We start from the raw sequence: 19,950 nt of genomic DNA, 5'->3' as shown, positions 1-19,950 counted from the left end.
AGTAAATCCATGCACGTGTAGCATTTGACAACCTTGAAAAGACTACAACAACAACAACTACCTGGCAGCATATGTTTCAGAACAGACCTTTACAGTGATGCCTGTAACACGACTACTGTGAGTGTCGAGTTTCTTCTTCTTCTGTCTTAATTCTAATCGTAAATACGCGAAAGAACACTTGACCCAGCTAGAGAGTACACCTTTGTTAGTCAGCCAGTGTGTTAGCAGTCAAACCAGCTAACATTAGCATGTCTCAGCTTTCCAGTTGCCCCGTACGCCTGAATGCAGCATTCAGCACATGTCGTTTTGATTTATTTTACACATGGTTGGTGCGCTTTACTCAGGCGTGTACGTGCTAACTGTGAATCTTAAATGGTGTTAAGCGACACGAACATATCCAACATTAGCCACCAATGCTAAAAACAAAACTACTGTTAACATGCAGCTGGAGCAGTAGCATAGTAGTAGTGCAGTGTGCGGGTTACCATGGCATCCCAAGGCGCTTAATTGCATCCACATTTCCCTCACTTGCATCTTCTTGCGTCTTAGTCCCTCCTACCAAGGATGCATGGCGAGATGTAGGAAACCATACTAGGAGAGACGAAACTAGGACAAAGCTTTAACAGCTGCTGAGACTTTAGATGAGTTTGTGTCCGTACTGTCTGTCCTGTACTAATAGACCCTTGTCACAGCAGACATTTTGGCCTGTCAAAGCAGGAAAAACACTGGTGTAAATAATTACATTAACGATGGCTCCATCAGATTAAGTGTCCCAGTAAGCCATGTTAGTGAGGGAGCATGCACAATACAGTAGTATTACATTAGTCATCAGTGTAGAGCAGCAGTGTTTTTTTCTCTGCAGCCTGTTACCTGTTTAACAAACTCCTGCATGAGATCTACGGAGCCCCTTAAGTCCTGTAAGGTGATATTTATTATCTTGAGCTGGCAAGATGAATAACTTGTTCCCACGGGATTAACAAATAGTCACCTTTCATGAGGTTTGGGGCTCAGCAAAAAAAACAACCTGCATTCTGTATTTATACTATATTGTGTAATGTGTCTTGTTAACAGGTGCAGGAATTATATCATCTGGCAGAATGCGTTTATATATCATTTATTTATGATTTGTGTCTGTGTTTATTGATATTGTGATGGTGAATCCCAAAATGATTATGGTGTCTTTTAAGCACTGGAAATTATGTATTAGGCAGGGAAAATTGAAAATATGTAACTCATAAAACCCCACATCATCAGTCTCACCTGTGACTGAATGAAAATAAATTATGTAAAAAGATTTTGGTGACAGACAGACGCTTCTACCCTCACTGACTTGAATTATATCCATAATGTTAAAGAATTAATGGATATGGACTGGAGATAACAGTCATAAAAAGACAAATCTTTAACAAACAAAGAAAGTTTAAAGCTGAAGAAGGGACCTTACTATTTCGCAGATCATCTGTCTTATTGTGGTGTCGGGATACAGTGACAGTTTCAGCAAATATAAAACCGATACCGAAAGTTACCAACTTCCGCTTTAATATGTTTTCTGTCTTCGCTCTGATTGGAACAATAGTGATGTTGTGATGGATTAAATCAGTCTGATCAGCTTCAGCATCCAATATATTAACTGACATTCAGTAAGGGGGCGTGCCAGCCAGTGAAAGACTTATGTGAAGGCTGCTCTTGTGTATCTTCACTCATAGCTCCTCAGGGATCCCTTTTTGATCCTTGATTCTTGCTCCTCGCTCTTTGCATATTACTCCTCGCTCTTCAGGGCAGAAATAAGCACTTTGTTGGCCTTTAAGAAGGTCGGAGCAAAATTACTTCCTGTTTCAAACGAGGACCGAGGAGTGAGGAAATATCAAATAAAAGACTTGGGATGTATCCCATGACACCCAGGTCATTGTAATGTTTTGTCTTTACATAATGAAGTAAGTACTAACCTGTACTCACTCACAAGCTGCATTAGGGCAATAATGTATTGGATTCATTCAGTCATGTTTGACATTAACATTATTTGATTTTCCATAGATTGAAAACATAGACCAGAATATTTTGGATACAGGCCATGTGACAACACTGAGGGCGATTCATTTTTTTGTACCAGGCTAGTTTTTATTTTATTGGAGGTCAACGTTTATGAATAATTAGGGGCGTGGCCTGAGTGACAGCTAGCCGCTGGCCCTCACTTCACCTCGGCGGTATACATCATCAAGATTGATGAATCTCCATTTCCCAAATTTCACAAAAATGCCCTTTTTTACATAAGAGGAAATTAGGCACAGCCAAAATATGACAAGATGCCAACTCCCATACAAGGACGACCGAATCAAGTTGAGAGAATGGACCTCGAAGTAGATGCTATGTCCATTTCTTAAACAGTAAATGGTTTCACCCGATTTTTATAGCATCAAATAACAACTTGATACCAAACGTACAAGAAGAATTAACACTTGACACACATTAGCATGACAAAAATTACCTACACTGACAGAAACCATCTTTGTGAAAAACTTATTCGAGGTATATTTTGAGTTTTTATTTTGGCCCATGTCCCATCTGCTAACAAGGAGGGGGTGGGACTTTTGACATAAACTGCAGCCAGCTACCCGGGGGCGATCGAGATGCTTTGGCTTCACTTTTTAGGAGCCGTCAAGCATTATACAATCTATGATCAAAAATAAATGTATGCTTTGACATCTAGAGGTTGTATTTATGTAGAAATATATGGCTTTTTTGTCAATGACTGTTTTGCAATATCTTGAGATCTTCGGAGATGGCATAAACGTTTAGTTTATTTAAATCCTCATTAGCTGTTATAACAACCGTAGTTAGTCTTAATGTATACTTAAATTAAAACAAAACAAAAACACATGAACATGTTTGGCTACTCTAATGAACAATTTAGTTTTTACTGCTTAGCAGGCTCAATATGGGGTTAAAGGATAACTCTTTTTGTAGTCACTAGTATCATTCTATTAGTAATGATAACATTATACTTGCAAAATTAATTGTTTACATCTGGGATCACTTATGCAAAGCAACAGTGAAGTATCACAGCAACAGTCGAGCAATTAGACAATCCGTCAGGCTGTAAACAAGCAAACATTGGAAACACCTAATCTAAACCACTTTATTTGTAGATAAAACTGAAAGCAGGAATATCTCTCATTGTAGTTACACGAAAACTGTTTGCAGGAAGGTTTATTTACTTGCCATTCCTTTACTGCCATTTTATGCTATTCTCAAATGAGCTGGGCACTTGCATGACGAGTAGGGATGGATATTGAGTTAAAAATGTAATATCGGGAATTATCGGTATCGGGTTTTTACAACCGATGTTAGTTCTGTAGGCTTCAGCATTTCCGAGTGTACGTGAATGCAACATGGGATGTTTACAGGCGCGTGCTTGATGACGTATAACAACAACAACACGCTTCACTCGTAGGTTGCTAACCGTGGCTAACAAGCTTCAGCTCTCCCGGTGCATGAGATGTCCGTGGTTTGGAAGTATTTCCAAGTGTCACCTACTAACAGTAAATGTGCGCTTTGCAATGACTGCAAGGCGTCCGTTATGAGAGGAGGAAACAAGGCGTCTTCCTTTAATACATCACATTTGATCACCCACCTCAAGAAGATTCATGGGGAGTTATACGCTACATCTGTGCAGCAAAGTGATGAAAAGAAGCAACAGCCGACACCGAGAAACAAACTTTTTCTATCGTTCAGGATGCCGGATTCACCAAACGTGTGGAGTTCCTCGAGCCACGTTATGTCATGCCCAGTCGAAGTATTTCTCAGACCAGTGCTTACCCGAACTGTACAGCATTGTTTACAGTCACGTCGAGAAGCTAATTTCTGGTGCTGTATCCATTAGATCCAATACAGATTAGCATGTTGAGCTTAACTGCTAATTTATTGATTGTATTATTTGCCAAGTTACGGCCGGTTACTCAGTCTGGAAAAAGAAAACTATCTTTGTTTACTACTCTGGACTGAAGATATGCATCTTCCTGGTTTTGATAATGTCTGTAGTGTTGTTTGAGGCAAAATATTCTCTCTAAAAACACAAACAAATAAATGAATGGCACTTTTTTCAATAACTTATTTTGTACAGACTGTGTTTACATTTGAAAAGCCATGTTGCATTTATGTATGCATCCAGTGGGGCATCACAATAAAATTAGGCATAATGTGTTAATTCCATAATAGGTGATATGTGATGAATTTTGGTGTAAAAAGGCTGCATATATCGGTATCGGGTGATATCGGTATCGGAAATTAAGGGTTGGACAATCGGATATTGGCAGAAAAGCCAATATCGAGCATCCCTAATGACGAGATATGAAAAGGTTCTCACTAAGCGCTCAGCTAAATCCTCTGTACACTTCTTGACCAACACAGAACAGCAGACAGACAAAGTTTTTGACCAGCTGGTGAACAAAGTGGAGCATTTAGGACACATCACATACATCCCATCAATCCCATCAAGCCACAGCTTGTGGTTTGTGTGATTTGGATGGCCAACCACAAACAGTGATCACATCCTGTGGGTTTTCATTACACAACTCTCTTTTTGAAACATATCCGTCTTAGATCTATGCTCTTATCAACCTGTGAAAACAATTGGCTATAGCAAATTAAACTTAAATTGCACCACACAACTCTGCATGATTACATGTGTGTAGCTCTGCTATCTTCCCAGTTGTTAGTATGACTCAGGGAAATACTGTAGGATGTCTTGCAATAATGCTGTAGATGATAAGAGTCTTCCTTTCCCCTCAGATACCCGCTCTACCAGTTGGGAAACCCCCAGCTGAGGATCTTCAGACCCCACTGGTTCCTGACTCTGGTGAGGCCGGGAAAAGAGCAACCTCCTGATACAGCCCAGTTTCGCATCCCAATGGAGTAAGTCTTTGATCTTCCCTGTCATTGCACAGAAGTGCATTAAATGAAATGCAAAGGCTGAATACTCTACTGTTACGTTATCCCATTATAGTAGTGTCTAAATAAAAACATTACTTTTAGGAATAGCAATTGAGAGCTGGTTCCTGTTTAGAAGTCATTTTAGACTTAATGTTGGAAGTGCTTGTTATTAAATTCTTAATCTATTAACATTTTCATCAATATATAAAATAAAATAAAAAGTGAAAAATGCCAACTACATTTCCCCCTGACTTGAAATTATTCAAATGGTTGTCGACTAAATTATCCGGCATTTCACTGGCTATTCACTATGTGCTGCAAGCGCTCAGAGGTAAAGTGGTTGAATAATATTAAAGGGGAACTTTGTTGATTTTCAACAAGCTTTGTGTGTGTACACAAAGCTTGTACATGCCTGACACATTTTATGTGATTTTGGCAATATGTATGTTCATACATCCATTTCCTTAGAATATTGCACTGTCTTTAGGGTGTGTGGATTGTACTTACTGCATACATGTGGTTAATGTGTGTCTTTGCAGAACCTAATCACCTAATAATAGCATTTTTTGATCTGATGCATCTGATCTAATACAACTTTATGCTCATGGACAATTTCATCTATAGAGTCCTTCCCCAGTATCCATAGAGACGTAAAAAACATACAGTAAATCTATTCCTCTGAAACTGCTCACAATCACACCTCCACCTCGATACTGTGAAGCTTATAAATTGTATTTGTAGACTTACATCAATTCAAATGCTCAACAGCTTACTTTCACATATTAATCTTCTTAGCGGTCGTCTTCTTAAAGTACATGCTGCTCATCCTCAGAGCAGCATTGTAGAGCTAGTATAGATTCAGCAACGTGTTTTCAGGAGGTTGGATGATAATTATCACAAGGGCCGGAACCTGGACCTTGGGGATGAAATGACTTTACAAACCCTTAATAGCAACATTTACAGTGCTTCCTAAAAACAGAAATATAACAAGCTGATGCCTCGCATGGGTTGTAAATTTTACTATTGTGAGAGTACAAACTTGGTTATTTTATTTGGCATCAAAGTTATTTTTATGTAATTACTTTTGTTGGACTATAGTAATAGTTTTGTGTTTTCAGAACTATTATATAATAAACATATGTTTCACGTTTTAGGCTGCAGTAATTTGTTTTTACTGGCACTGCAGCAGTCTTGCTGGACCAGTATTTTCAGCTGGAGTTGGGCATCATGGACACCAGGTGGCGTGACAGCCTCAAGAACAAAACATTTATAGATGGCTCTTAATGGCTCTCTTTAATGAGCTTAGCTGCAACAACATAGGCAGCAAGGGTGGGAGGTGAGGTCAAAAGTGCTTTCATTTGGCACTGCAGTTGAGGAGCGGGCCATGTTGTGGACAGCGAGATGTCCAATATTAATCTTCTATTAATATAAGTCTTCTATTAATATCTACACAAAAAAATCAACCAAGAATGTTCTTGATTGTTCTTCAAAAGTCACATCCAGTGGGGTTTCCTATATGTAATTCCACTTAACTGCCTCCTGATTTGTATGAATGCTCCTTTGTACATTCTGTATATACTGTATGATGTCTTTTTGTATGACGGACAATTTGGTGGGTTGGGACAACACATAGTCTATCATAACAGGAGGTCTTTACCAGTCAGCACTTAGTAGTGATGAGCCGATTTTTGACTACCTCCGTGAGCCAAGGTCACTGAGGTAAGAACTGCTCCTCAGGCAATGAGAGGGCCAGAGCCCACACTGGGGAGAAAAATGAAGTTTGAGGCAGATCATCTATGTGTCTCTGGTGGGGTTTAGACCATAATCTGTTCATCCAGGTGCCTGGCCTCCCACTCTGATTCTTGCCTCTTCTCTGCCAAACTCCTAGGGTGCTTATGTAATTGTGTGTGTGTGTTTCTATGTGCACGCTTGTCTTGTGTGGGTTAGTCAGTTTTCAGAAATGTGCGTCTTTGTGTATATATGCACAAACGTGGGTAAGTGCAGGGTGCGTGTGTGTTTTATAAGGGTGTGTAAGGGTTTTTTCCTTGCAGTCTTTGATGCCTGGGAGAGGTGCATGAATGGCTGATTGATATGCTGCTTGGGCCTCAGTGTGTGCTTGCAACACTGTTCTTTTTTACTTTTCGTATGCACAATGTAGTAAATGGACACACAGTGACACAGGACAGTGACACAAACCTAATATCACTACCAGCTTATTGATGAACTATTATGGGAGTGAATGCTGTTTTAATTAATAAGGTTAATAAGACTCTCAAGCACAGGCGGTGTTGGCCTTGGTAAGTTGTAGTGCTGAGCTAATTAGAAGTAGTACTGTTGGTGTTCTCAGGGCAATAACTGAAGCTGTCCTTTATCTCATTGACACCTGGTAGCCAGATTTCTATGGCTGTCTGTATTCTCTCTCGCTCTTTTCTAGTGTTCTTGCATGCTATCATCTGCACATGTCTTTCTTAGTCTCACCCTGGGCTCTGCTGTTTATTGTGCCTTTCTTAAATGCTTTCCAGCACGTCCAAAACCAATCCCTCTTTGGCACTTGTTTGAGACTGGGGCTGTGTTTTCTCATAATGCTCTTTCTACCGGCTGGAGGGACATATTTGTTTTGTCTTTTTGATTGTTCTCAACCCTTTTGTGCAATGTTAGTATTTCCTCTCCGCTCTAGAACGAACATCATCAAATTTCTGGGTTTACACACACACACACACACACACACACACACACACACACACACACACACACACACACACACACACACACACACTTCTTGTGCCTCACCTGGCATGGCTAGAGGCCAGCGCTGACACACACAACACACTGAACGTAGTGTTTGGTCTACTACTCAGTCACATTTCATGCTACTATGCTGTCTAATAACTATGAAACCAGACCATGCTGCAGTTTCTTATTGTAATCAGACATAATCCTACTGGCCCTACTACACAGCAGCTTACTTTGCCTTTTCACTCTGAGAAGTGTGCTTAGTACCTGTTGCGCGTAAACTCTATTAATTTTCACACTAATTAACCTCAGTTTATGTCATAGGAAGTCATTTAGCCGGCCAGTAGAGGAGTGAACTAACTATCAAGTCAAGTCTTTACTGACCCGTCTCTCTGTAAAGAGTTTAGTGACTCCTGGTGACCTGTTCTTTGATCCATTTTTGCTCTATTGTCAGACCAAAACCTGAACAATAAATCTAATCCTTCACACGCTGCTCTTATACTCTCAACTTCTCAACTGTCTCTTCTCTCCGTAAGTCTCAGGTTCCTCAGTGGCTTTCCCTCTAAACAAAGTCTGCTATTATGATCTTGATACTTAGTGTTGAGCAACTTCTGTGCATGTATTGTCTCTGTAGATGGGAGGGTTAAAGTAGTGAGTGTGCATATCTCGACCTAAACCTGACAATGGGGCAGGCTGACAATGAGGAGCGGCTTTCTTTTGCCTTTCATCTGCGCAGAACACACCTCCCCTGTTTCATTCTCACCACTAAGCCGCTCTGACACAATGGTGTGTGTGTGTGTGTGTGTGTGTGTGTGTGTGTGTGTGTGTGTGTGTGTGTGTGTGTGTGTGTGTGTGTGTGTGTGTGTGTGTGTGTGTGTGTGTGTGTGTGTGTGTGTGTGTGTGTGTGTGTGTGTGTGTGTGTGTGTGTGTGTGTGTGTGTGTGTGTGTGTGTGTGTGTGTGTGTGTGTGTGTGTGTGTGTGTGTGTGTGTGTACTGTTTGGTGTACGTTGGATGTTTACTGTACAGTGTGTTATTAAAGGTTACACATAGAATAAAGTCTGAGAACACACAATGTGTCTCAGGGACAATTCAGAAGTTTGGTATTGTTCTTCTGATCAGACTTTGTCCTGTCTTTTATCCAGTGATGGTACAAGTTTACCTATGTTCACTTTTCCTTTTGCCTCTTTGCATCATGTTATTTTCCACACATTACATAAGTTTGCTGTATTGGCTGCTAATAGAATAATTCAAACAGAAACTCTGTTAGCAATTTTTTTTAAATAACATCTGTGTCAGCCTTAATCAAGAGTTGTCAGTCACCATTTTTATAAATGTTTTGTTCGGGGCAACTTAAGGCAACTTACACACAGGAAAAACATGCCATATAGTTGATGACGTGTTGAAGGATTGAGGTTCCTCCAAGTTGCAGTGAGCTCCTGTCGCCTGCAACTCTGCATCACCTCTATGTGTGGCTGAGTCCTCTTCTTTTCCATTCCCTGTAATACTTAAAGTTGACCTGCCAACCAAAAGGGCCCCATAAAAAGCAAATATGTAGATGCAGCCCAGTTTCTATCAAACAAGGAACCACATTAAAAGCTTTTCAGTGGTTTGCCAAGTGTAGTTGCTAAAACAAGCAACCCTTCCAAGGAGGATTCATGGTAGCCACAAGAAGCATAATGGTCTCTGAATCATCGCTATACAAAGCAATATTCATCCTAAAATAAGAAGGACATGACAACACCATCGCCGTATTCTTTGGATCAAATGTTGTTATAGTGATTACAAATCTAAAAGGACTGTGGCACAGCATTCAGTTTATACAGTGGAGGGAACACACTATTTTTTCAGCATGATGACCACTAATCCTACCCGAAGATGAAACTGAACTGCCAGATTAACAGTTTTTCACTAACCATTTATTTAATGACCCATGTTTCCAACAATTAACTGTTTGTTTGTTAACCAGCTAAAAAGGTCTTCCCATACTAAATAATAGGTTATAATTGCTCAAACCTGCAGGTGGCAGCAATACACTACAACAATAGTGGAAGCGTGTTTTTACATACACATTTGATTACGTTATCAAATATAAGATAATTAATGCCTTAGGAGTTGTTGTTTGAGTATAACACTAAACCTGGCTTTGCTATTTATGTGGATAATGTGTTAATGGTGAAATATTTCAAATAGCCATAGAAAAGTATACTAAAGTTTTTGGAAAATGCGCTGTTTTAAAACGTGAAAATTGACAGACAGCATTTAGAATTAAAACTGCAAGCAGCGATGAATGGGCCCTCAAACCTTCCCACATGTCAGGGGTACTGGCAGGATGACACAGACACTGCAGAGTGGCAGAGACAGGTAGTATCCTCAGAATAAAGCATCATCAACATCTTAAGGCTTTTTTGTCCACACTTAGGGCGCACTCACACTGTCCTTCCGCACCGCGCCCCGGGCTTAAGGGTACTTGTCCCCCCCTCTCTCCCCCCCCCCCCGCTTTCCAGCCCGTTTGTACTCACACTGCCTGGGCCTTGGACAATGCTTCTTGCCTGCCTATACGTCATCACGTCGTAACACGTCACACGCCACACGCCACACGCATTGATGACGTCATCGCAATGCGTCGCTTTGTTTACAAATCGAACAGGCGCGCATAAATGACATCAGAACCGCCGTAGGCGTCGTGCTCGTGCTTGTGCCCGTACACGTGCGCACGCTCGTGCTCGTACATGTGCAAACGCGCTCTACAAAAGCCCACCTCTCTCAGATGGGCCGTGGACAGCCAGCTAGCCGCAGTTATGTGCGGAGCGGGTGCACTCACACTGTTCAAACTCACTAGGCTCTAGCTGAAAAACCTGTTTTGGCCCGGTGCGGAATGACAGTGCTAGTGCGCCCTTAAGGTATATTTTGTGAACCTGTTATAGGATAACAGCAAAGTATAAATCACATTATTTTCCTTTCATTTCATTTTCCGGTGAGTGGTGCTATGACTATGACCCAGTATTGTTATATAGATGTCTTCAGGTTGGGGAAAGATTTCACAAAGATAGAGTTTGACTTTGGTTTAGATTTAACTGCTGGTCAGACTTTGGATGGACGGCTTAATTTAATTGTCTTAAAATAGCCTAAAATGTCTATACTAATCCAGAGGCAAAATTACTGTAGAGTAGGAATGTAAGGATACTCTGCAAGACAGTACGGCGATTAAAATCGGTGACGTTAAAAACATAGACTGTATTAAAAATGGACGTAGCAAACCCACCGGGGTCCGTTTTCTCATCTTGATCAAATCGTACTCGCCTATGGGAGTCGCCATCTTGTCAGACTTCAACTCTGCCTCAGGGCATTGATGTGACATTGGGGGGAGGGAGATATGTCCATCTCGCTGACGTATACTTCCTAGGCGAAGTGAGGGCCAGTGGCTAGCTGTCACTCAAGAGGTCACGCCTCTAATTATTCACAAACTTTAACCTCCAATAAAATAAAAACAGGCCTGGTACAAAAGAAATCTCTCCCCTCAGTGTTTCCATGGAGATATGACCTAAACATACAGACTAGAATGGGTTTTTGTACCAGGCCTTAAATAGGTTTAATTATGCTGTCAAAAACAGCATGTTTAACAATGAAATTGCTCTGTTATGAAACCTGAACCCAAATTGCAATTTTTGGCACTTCCGTATAGGATCAACCAGGAAATGGCTGTGGTGGGGGCTTGGTTAAAAATGAACCGCGATAGTCTTTTTAAACAGTTGATGGCACTATCTACTTTTTGTTATTGACGTCCTAAGTCCCTCGCGTCAGTAGACGACGGCGGTGCCAAGATGGCAGCAGCCGCAGCAGCTGGTGAGGATCATTTACAGAAATTAAGGATGCGTCGGCCTGTTTCAAATTGGAGGTGTGGTAGCATTTTCTGATAGTGCAAGTATTTATCTGTAATTATATTCCTCACTGCAGAATAACTCTTTATTTAATCTTCCCAAAGAAGACATTTGTTTGGTGATAAAATGAGTGAAAACTACGAGTTAATGAATGCAGCTTTTTTTAAAAGTCGATTCAGGACTCCCCACTGCTGCAGTGCTGGTAGCTGATATTTTTGTCCTCTGTCTTATATGTGATGTTTGGCTTTTTAGCCTCTATTTGATAGGTCACCATTGAAATAGACAAGAAACATGGAGAGGGGGGAATGACAATGTAACAAACATTTCTTCGACCACTAGGAATTCCCAATTTTTTTTAACATCAGTTATAAAGAGTGTCTTCAGCCAAAACAATCCAGATTTGCTAAACATAAATGTTTCAGTCAATATTGTGTCTTATTTGCAGTTGAAGATCATTGTGAGTGGGTGGCTGTATAAGGCATCCTTTATGTACAAGAGAGGCACCACCCATTCACCTGGCAGATGTTCTTTTAGCACCAGCACATTAATAGACAAGTAATCTCTGAGCTTTCAGAATACATTCACCATCCTTATTGTCAAAGACTGTCAAAGCTGCCTCTGTCCTATCTTGCACTTTTCCAACTTTGCCCTTTCACCTACTTTTCTCATATGCTTTCAGAGCACAGGTGTAAATGGACTACCTTAAACTACTGGAACTGATACTCACAATCTACTTTGCTCAGAGTGAGTTAGCCCATTTTTGAGAATAGGAAATATCTTAGAGCATGTAGATTAATTGCAGAGGAAGGATTACATTTGAAAGCAGCTGATAGAGACGTGCTGATCCGTTATATTGTCACACATAAACAACCGTGTTACAGCAGGGCAAAACAAGGGCATCAAGTCTATCCTGTTTCTTTATCCGTGCCTGCATTCCTTTAGAGACCTGTTTTTTTAGGACAACTTAATATCAGCTTTAGTTCTTATATCTCCCCCTCTACGACTCCCTTTGAACAATGCAGAACAATATCACTTTTCAGACAATGATGACAGTGTTGCTGTTTTAAACCTGCTCGGCAACAACAGACCATAATTGAACCTAATCCATCGTCTGCGTCATCTGATGCCCTTCTAGGTTTTGTGTTTGGAGCTCTTTCATCGTCTTGGACGAGGAATATTTGTAGCATGTGTGTTATAAATATATACCAGTTGCTGAGGAACGATGCCTTTTAGCCCTGGCAGTTGCTGGAGGCAGGTTTTCTTTCTTCCTGTGAGGCAGAGGTGTGAAAGGTTAGCTTGTGGAGTCAGATGGGTGTTTATACTGGGATGATGATCAGATGCTGCCTGCATCACTGCTGGAGACACCACGCCCTTTGTCTAAGTTTAGCCTTGTTTATGTACACGCTTAACTAGACATTTTCACCTCAGCTTTCAGCCCTAGGCTTTATTTCAGACTGGAATCCAGTTTTAACCCAAATGGGACTCAGGTCAGAGAAAAAACAGCAACATCTAATTTAACCCCTGTAAACTTACTGTTCAGTATTGATTTGTGTGTGGATTAATTCATTGTTTTATACACAAATTTATATCTATGTAGAGATTATTTTATGTTTGGTACATGTTCTGTATGGATTAATACATATATTCATTATTGATACTGATTAGTGACCATTTCGAACGGGCCCATTGCTTAGCTCCCGGTGTTGCTGCTATCAGCGTTGTTGGGGTGCAACTATTTGGACTGTGTGACCGCTCAGAATATGTTACCGTTTGGAACGGGCTAATTGTTGCAGCATTGATCAGATGAAGTTCTTGAGCTATACGAAGAACATTCATACCTACAGTACATTTCTCAGACAGAAAAGCTGTATTTCAGCTGCTACAGCACCACCTATTGGCAAAATTGCATCAACTGTATTTAACGTGCCTTGGCCATAGATTCTGAGAAAACTTTGAGTGCCAGCTTTAGCAAAGCCATGTGGAATATCAACGATCTGAAAAAGTAACCTTTTCCAGCTTGGTCCAGAGATTTTCTGTACCATATTTGGGGAAGATTACTCAAAATTTGTACGAGAAGTAGCATAAATACAGATTATGACACAATTCAAAGTAACATGAAATGTATTATTTTTTTTGTGCACAGGTGTCGACCCGAAATCCAAAGCTGCATTGTGCCAGTGAAAGTGATACAGACTCGGTCAGGATATGACAGATGTATTATTAAACTTATTGCGAGTTGATGTACTATCACAAGGATCTTGAAAATATCTTATGAAGGTTGAAAAACTACATGGTGTTGCTTTAAGTATAATATTATGCTAGTACTTTTGTACCTATTTCTGAGCATGATTTTGACTTATAGTATTTTTACATTGTTGCCTATTATTACTTAAGTAAAAGATCTGACCCCCACTGATTCTGTCCATGTATACACGCTCAAGCTGCACAACGGAGTTCATCAGTTCTCATGTGTCTATATGGTGCTTCCTTAAAAGCTTCATGTCACCTCACATGTACTAAACATAGAACGATACAGAGAAAATTAGCATTGCTGCATATATGATTTTTATATAAGACCACAAAATAATTATAAATGACGGAGTTCTTAAAGAGGTTGTTGATTGGAAAGCTGCTTAAATCAGGAAGACACAGTAACTATAGAAAGCGCTGTGTTATGTCGAAGTGCTGTTTCCTTTCTGTCCATTCCTCGAAAGCAACGTTGGTGTGCGGGGAGAGTTGAATACCTGGATAGAACTAAAATAATACTTTTAACACATGCTCTTTGGTGGATTATGTGTTTCCCAAATTACAGGAGAGGCTTGGACAGATTAAGAAACAAACGATGGTGAATCTAACTTTATCAGTAATTACAGTAGGGCTGTTACTTCCTTGTATTTTCGTATGCTGTTCTGCTGAAAAAGACACACACCTGCTCACATAATGTGCATGCAGAGCCCCACCCCCTCTGCTTGCTGCATTCATGTGCTTGTTTCCCCAGATGGTCCCTTTTCTCTAGTTGGGAAGTTGTTCTTCCGACTTAATTGTGTTCATGAGCTTTAAGTCCTAATGTGGAAGCAACATGGAAGCTTTCTTGCTCAGAGAGAATTTAAAGAACATGTTGAAAGTTTTTTCTAGTATTTATGAGTGACTTTATCCCAGATTTTATATAGTAAGAATCATTTGACAGACACCACATGAATGCAGTGTTGATCCGCATTTATTCAAAGTTTATTAATATCAAACTTGTCATGTGTCCAAATTGCACCACCTTGAACACAAATCGTATCACTGGGTCACCAGGAAAACACCCACCTAGCGCAAAGTACATTGGGTGGACGATTCTCGAGATATGTAAATTATAGACTTACACATACCCACACAGACAGACAAACAGTCTCACAGAGACTCCTTGCTTTATAGTTGGATTAGTTGCATGTTCTGGGTTTCTTTTTCCATTGTTTAGCCCGCCGTTCATTAAGCATATGTGTAAATGCCTAGGCAACTTGTGCAGATTAACAGACATGACCATGCTTGCACATGTTCCATATATGCTATCTCTTATGATTGTGGTGACTGGATAATTTGAGCAGTGAAAGCTGGAGGATTTACATTCTCCCTATTAATCAGGATCAGTGTTCCCTCTGCTAATGATCCAGAAGAGACCTTGCAGTCCCCAAGCCACTTTCCTCTCTTGCAGTTCCCCACCCCTGCTTTCTAGGAAAAAGCCGTCTCTCAGCGCTATCACTCTCTCTTTCTTCCGCTCTTGATCTCAAGTACCCCCAGTCAGTCCGCTCTGCTTCACTGCCCTCCAGAAGCCCCCCCCCCCTTCAGCTGCCTGAAGTCGGTGTGGTAGAAAAAACCCGACCATACTCAAGAGTCACATGAAAGCAGGTTGCTTCTGTAATCGTGCTATCAAATGTGGAAATATTTAATGCTAGTTATGCTTACATTCATAGTTATCGTGAATGTAAGCATACCTCTCTTGATAAACAACAGCTTAGCAGGTCAAATGTAAGTGTTCAAGGTCTACACCAGTTTCAGCTTTGCCAAAAGTTAGCATATTATAGAGTAAAAGGCAATTGTTTGTACAGCATGGAAACATGTTACATCATTCTTAGGTACAAAGAGTCTTTGTGTTCACAGATGGGGGGGATTTTCTCATGCAAATGTTTGCTTCACCTAATATTGTTGCAGCAGCTCATGGTATTGTGCTGTTTCTTCTGAAATATAGGGAATATTACTTTATCCTGTTATATATATATATATATATATATATATATATATGGTGATAGAAGCCGCCATATCCGAGGCACTAATGTCAGACCACAGCGTCGCTATTAAGCACTTTGTCAGAAGCATTTGGGAAGTGCTCTCTACCAGGCTAATCCAATTGGCTTGATTGATTAGCAGTTAAAAGCCTTTCTTCCTCTTGTCGGAGCAATCCCTTCCAAATGCTGCCCAGTGGGCCAGCTTTAGCCGGGCTGGCTCACCGGATCAGTTGGTGCCAGGCTCACTTCCTGTGTAGGGTTTCATCGGGCGTGATCAATACATGCAGACAGCTAATTGGATGAACGCTGACACTCACATTTCTCTTCTCTCCACTTTATGGTCCAGAGAATAAAGGCGGAAAGAGTTTATGGGAATGCAGTATAGAGATAAGAATATATCTGTCAATTAAGTGACAGTGTTTTTATTTGATGGACAGTGACCCATCATGTAACCCTGTGAGTGCTGGATTGACACACAAGATGCTGGATGTCTTGATGTCTTGTTTAACTTCTGTTCTCCTCTCTCTCCTACTCCCTCCCTATTTCTGTGTTTTTCTCTTCTCTGTCTGTTTCTGGACATGTCTGGACAGAATGACCAAGTGTGATTTAAAGAACTACCTGGAGAAGATCTATAACGTCCCTGTAGGAGCAGTCCGCACCAGGATACAGTTTGGTGAGTGTCTTCACTGCTTTGCAGCACAAACAGAGAGCCGTTACATTTACAGAACTTGGGAGTGGTTGGCTCATGAAATACACACAATTATATTTTTCACTAGCCTCACCAACAGTTTGTATTTACAGGTAAGGACAAGCTCACACTATAGGTCTTCATAAATCCTAGTATCTGAGTGAGGGCAAGGCTCAAATTGTATTTATTTTAATTTATCCTATCATATTGCCACGAGTCTAAGATCTGTATGCCAATATGTCTAATACCAGAATGGATCCAAGTAGACTTGTAATCATATCTGATAACATGGTGCGTCATCATCACGGGGGTGAAATTAGTCCTTCATTTGGGATAGAGGATGAAATTAAATACAGGAAAAACAACATTCCTACTGTTTTTTTTGACAGCAGCTGCTCTTTAGTTGATGGATCATCACCCTTGAGTCAACTTGGCTTATTTTTGTTTCCAGTATAGAATGTGTTTTTATTTGTTGCATGATGCATCACATTACGTGGACTTTACGTGGAGTTTAAGGAGTGCTGGACAATTTAAAAAACCCACAATGCAGACATTATTGCCTGAGTCACTGACCTTATAGGAAAGCAAGTAGTGAGAGAACATTACGCACACCATGACTGTGTATCTATGTAAAGACACAGAGCCCATCCAAACTGTTGAGAGAGGGTGTTAAGGCGGTGGTGAAAACACTTGATTCGTGGTATGCAATACCAAGCCACAAACATTTCATCCAAATTAAAATCCTAAAGTTGTACTGCAGCTGTTGTGAGTAAATCGAGCAAATGGTACACACACACACACACACACACACACACACACACACACACACACACACACACACACACACACACACACACACACACACACACACACACACACACACACACACACACACACACACACACACAAAACTATTCTCTGTTCTACAGTGAAATAATCAAAAAGCAATCTGTACAGTCCCGTCTCTAATTTAAATGTGTCTTTGAATAAATGACTGTGAGAAATTATAGGTAGCTGTGGTCAACTTGAATTCATGTTACAGTGGAAATTGTCTGTAAGCACTCAAACACATTAAATAATATGCAAAAACATTGATGGGTTGAAGATGAATTATTATCATACAATGACAGAGACAATCCTCAGGAGGAGAAGGGTGTCTTCTGACCAGACAGACAGAAAATACATAATTTATTGTTTTTGTAAAACAAGCCCCAATTGTCTCGAGAAAGTATAGGCTTATAATCATATATGCAACACTTCTAGATATAGAATGTTATCTAGAAGCAAGTGGTATGATCTTCATCTGACTTGTTTTCCAGTCTTTGGCAAACAGTTGTTCTCAATGCACAGTTTTCTCAATGTACAGTTTTCACGTAATCAAAACTTGGAACTAATGATAAAACACATTTTCAGGATGGTTTGATTTCGCAGACTCGGGCGATGAAACGTTTTCACAGCAGAAAATAGAATCAATTAAAACTTCCCAAACTTTTCTGGCAGCATATTCCCCTTATTGTTATCCATCCACATGCTCAGTATGTCACAAACACTCTGAATACATTGTGTTGCCATTATTTTTGCCATGTCGACACATTATTTATTATGTTATTTGCATATTTATTATCCACTTACAATCGATTTAATTTTATAGAAAATTTACAAAACAAAGTTCAGGCTCTGAAAGTCTTTTGATGGATGTTAAAAATGCAGACACGTGATGGTTCTGATACTGTTTGTTGAGTTATTGGCATAGAAATAGAATGAGAGTAAACTGGCCATTTTTATGTGTACCGTTGCCATTGAAAAGAATAGTGACCGCTGTTCCTTTGAACTTGTCAAATGACCACAGCAAACTAAATGTGAGGTTTTGATAATATGCTTGTCCAGATGAAAATAATTTGGACACAGGGTGCAAAATATTTTTTTTAATCCACCGGAGAGTCTAGCAAAACTACCAATTTTACAAACATTTGGGTAGTGGATGGTGGTACGTTTGCACCCTGCTTAGACATTATGTAAAAGTTGTAACCACTATAATCCTTAGGGATATATCCATCCTAATAGCCTAGAAGCAAATTGTCAATACAATTTTGGTTATGGTGTATGGAATTCACAGAAATGTGTTTTTTGTTTTAAGAAGCATCACGTCAAATTGTTTTGGAGAAGCTGTGGTAAGCGGTGATTAGCAATTTCAGTTTGCGATGTAGACGGTCTTCCCATTGACATGCAGCAGCAGCAGTGTTTTCCAGCGGCTAGTTGCGGTAGTGGTTAGCGTGCCTGGCTCTCCTTCCCTTAACACACACAGCTGCTTATCTGACAATCTGCTGCTGCAGCATTCCAGCCTCCAGCTGTCCCAGGACACCCCACGCTCACTTCACACAAACACATACTATTCACTTACAAACTTGGAGCTTCAGGACCCTAAGTGCCCCATCCCGTCCACACATATCCTAACCTCAAAGCCCCCCTCCTGCCCCTTTCTAAGGATGATCATGGAGCCAACAGTGGTATATCATTTACTTGATAATCCTCTTGACTTTTTACTGAGGGATCAAACTGCTTTAAGTTTGCATGGACGGATTTGGGTGTTCCTTACATGTCTAGGAACATGCAAATTCATGGAAGAACATAGGTAGAGGACATATAGGTGACTTGAAGTTGAGAGACCCTGATGGACATGCTGAAAAGAGGAGGCACAAGCTCCCTCTCTGCTACGCCTGAAGGGCCACGAGGAGCCCCCTCTACCGCTGGAGGAGAGACTTGAGAAAGAGAGGGAGGGAGGAGGAGAGAGGCGCCTAGCTTAGCCGAGCCTACAGTTCGGAGGACCCATTAACGCTGTTTATTAGGGTTGTGTCATTAAAAGCAAGGGAAAAGGAAAGCCCCTCGGGAGGGTGGGTGGAAGGAAAGCAGTGAACTGTGGGGGGATATAGAAGAAAGGGCGGCTAAGGGCCTCTGGTGATCCCGAGGTGCGTCAGAGAAGGTATCCCTGTCTGCGTCAGGAGTTCCACTCCATTGGCAGCGTAAAGACGGCAACAGGCAGAGGAGAGCGAGGGGCGCAAACGACCCTTTCTTCTCTCCAGGGCGGCAGGGGTATTTTGGAAGGAGTTGCCATGGTTACCGCTCCAGCCTGGGATTTGTAACGTGATAGCTAGCTGCCAAACCGCAATCTCAAAGTGGGAGAAATTCTGCTTGCGTTTGCGAGTGTTGCATGAAAGCTTTGACTGTGGGTCTGTATATGCGAGGAAAGGGTTATGTGAATACTTCATTTTCAAGGTGTCCATTTTTAGTTTATGGGGGGACAGTGTCTTATCATGCTCTTTCAAAGCTTGTAACATTTCCCTGTGGATTTCCTCAGCAATCATGATCGCGCACACACACACACACACACACACACACACACACACACACACACACACACACACACACACACACACACACACACCGCTCTCTCTTC

At 40.9% G+C, this 19,950-nt stretch overlaps 1 protein-coding gene across 1 annotated transcript in view; it reads left to right on the top strand.

Moving 5' to 3' along the window:
* The window catches only part of mrpl23 (mitochondrial ribosomal protein L23), a 48,354-nt gene continuing 28,404 nt past the window's right edge, over positions 1-19,950 (top strand). Inside the window, exons 1-3 of the mRNA XM_083916159.1 lie at positions 1-117; positions 4,789-4,911; positions 16,399-16,481. Coding sequence (XP_083772285.1) covers positions 98-117; positions 4,789-4,911; positions 16,399-16,481 — 226 coding nt within the window. The 5' untranslated portion in view covers positions 1-97. The remainder of the gene's footprint in view (positions 118-4,788; positions 4,912-16,398; positions 16,482-19,950) is intronic.

The sequence above is a fragment of the Echiichthys vipera genome, assembly GCF_963691815.1.
Source record: "Echiichthys vipera genome assembly, chromosome: 7".
Taxonomy (NCBI): Eukaryota; Metazoa; Chordata; class Actinopteri; order Perciformes; family Trachinidae; genus Echiichthys; species Echiichthys vipera.
The sequence above is the reverse complement of the archived record's forward strand: the minus strand, read 5'-3'. Positions and strand labels throughout refer to the sequence as shown.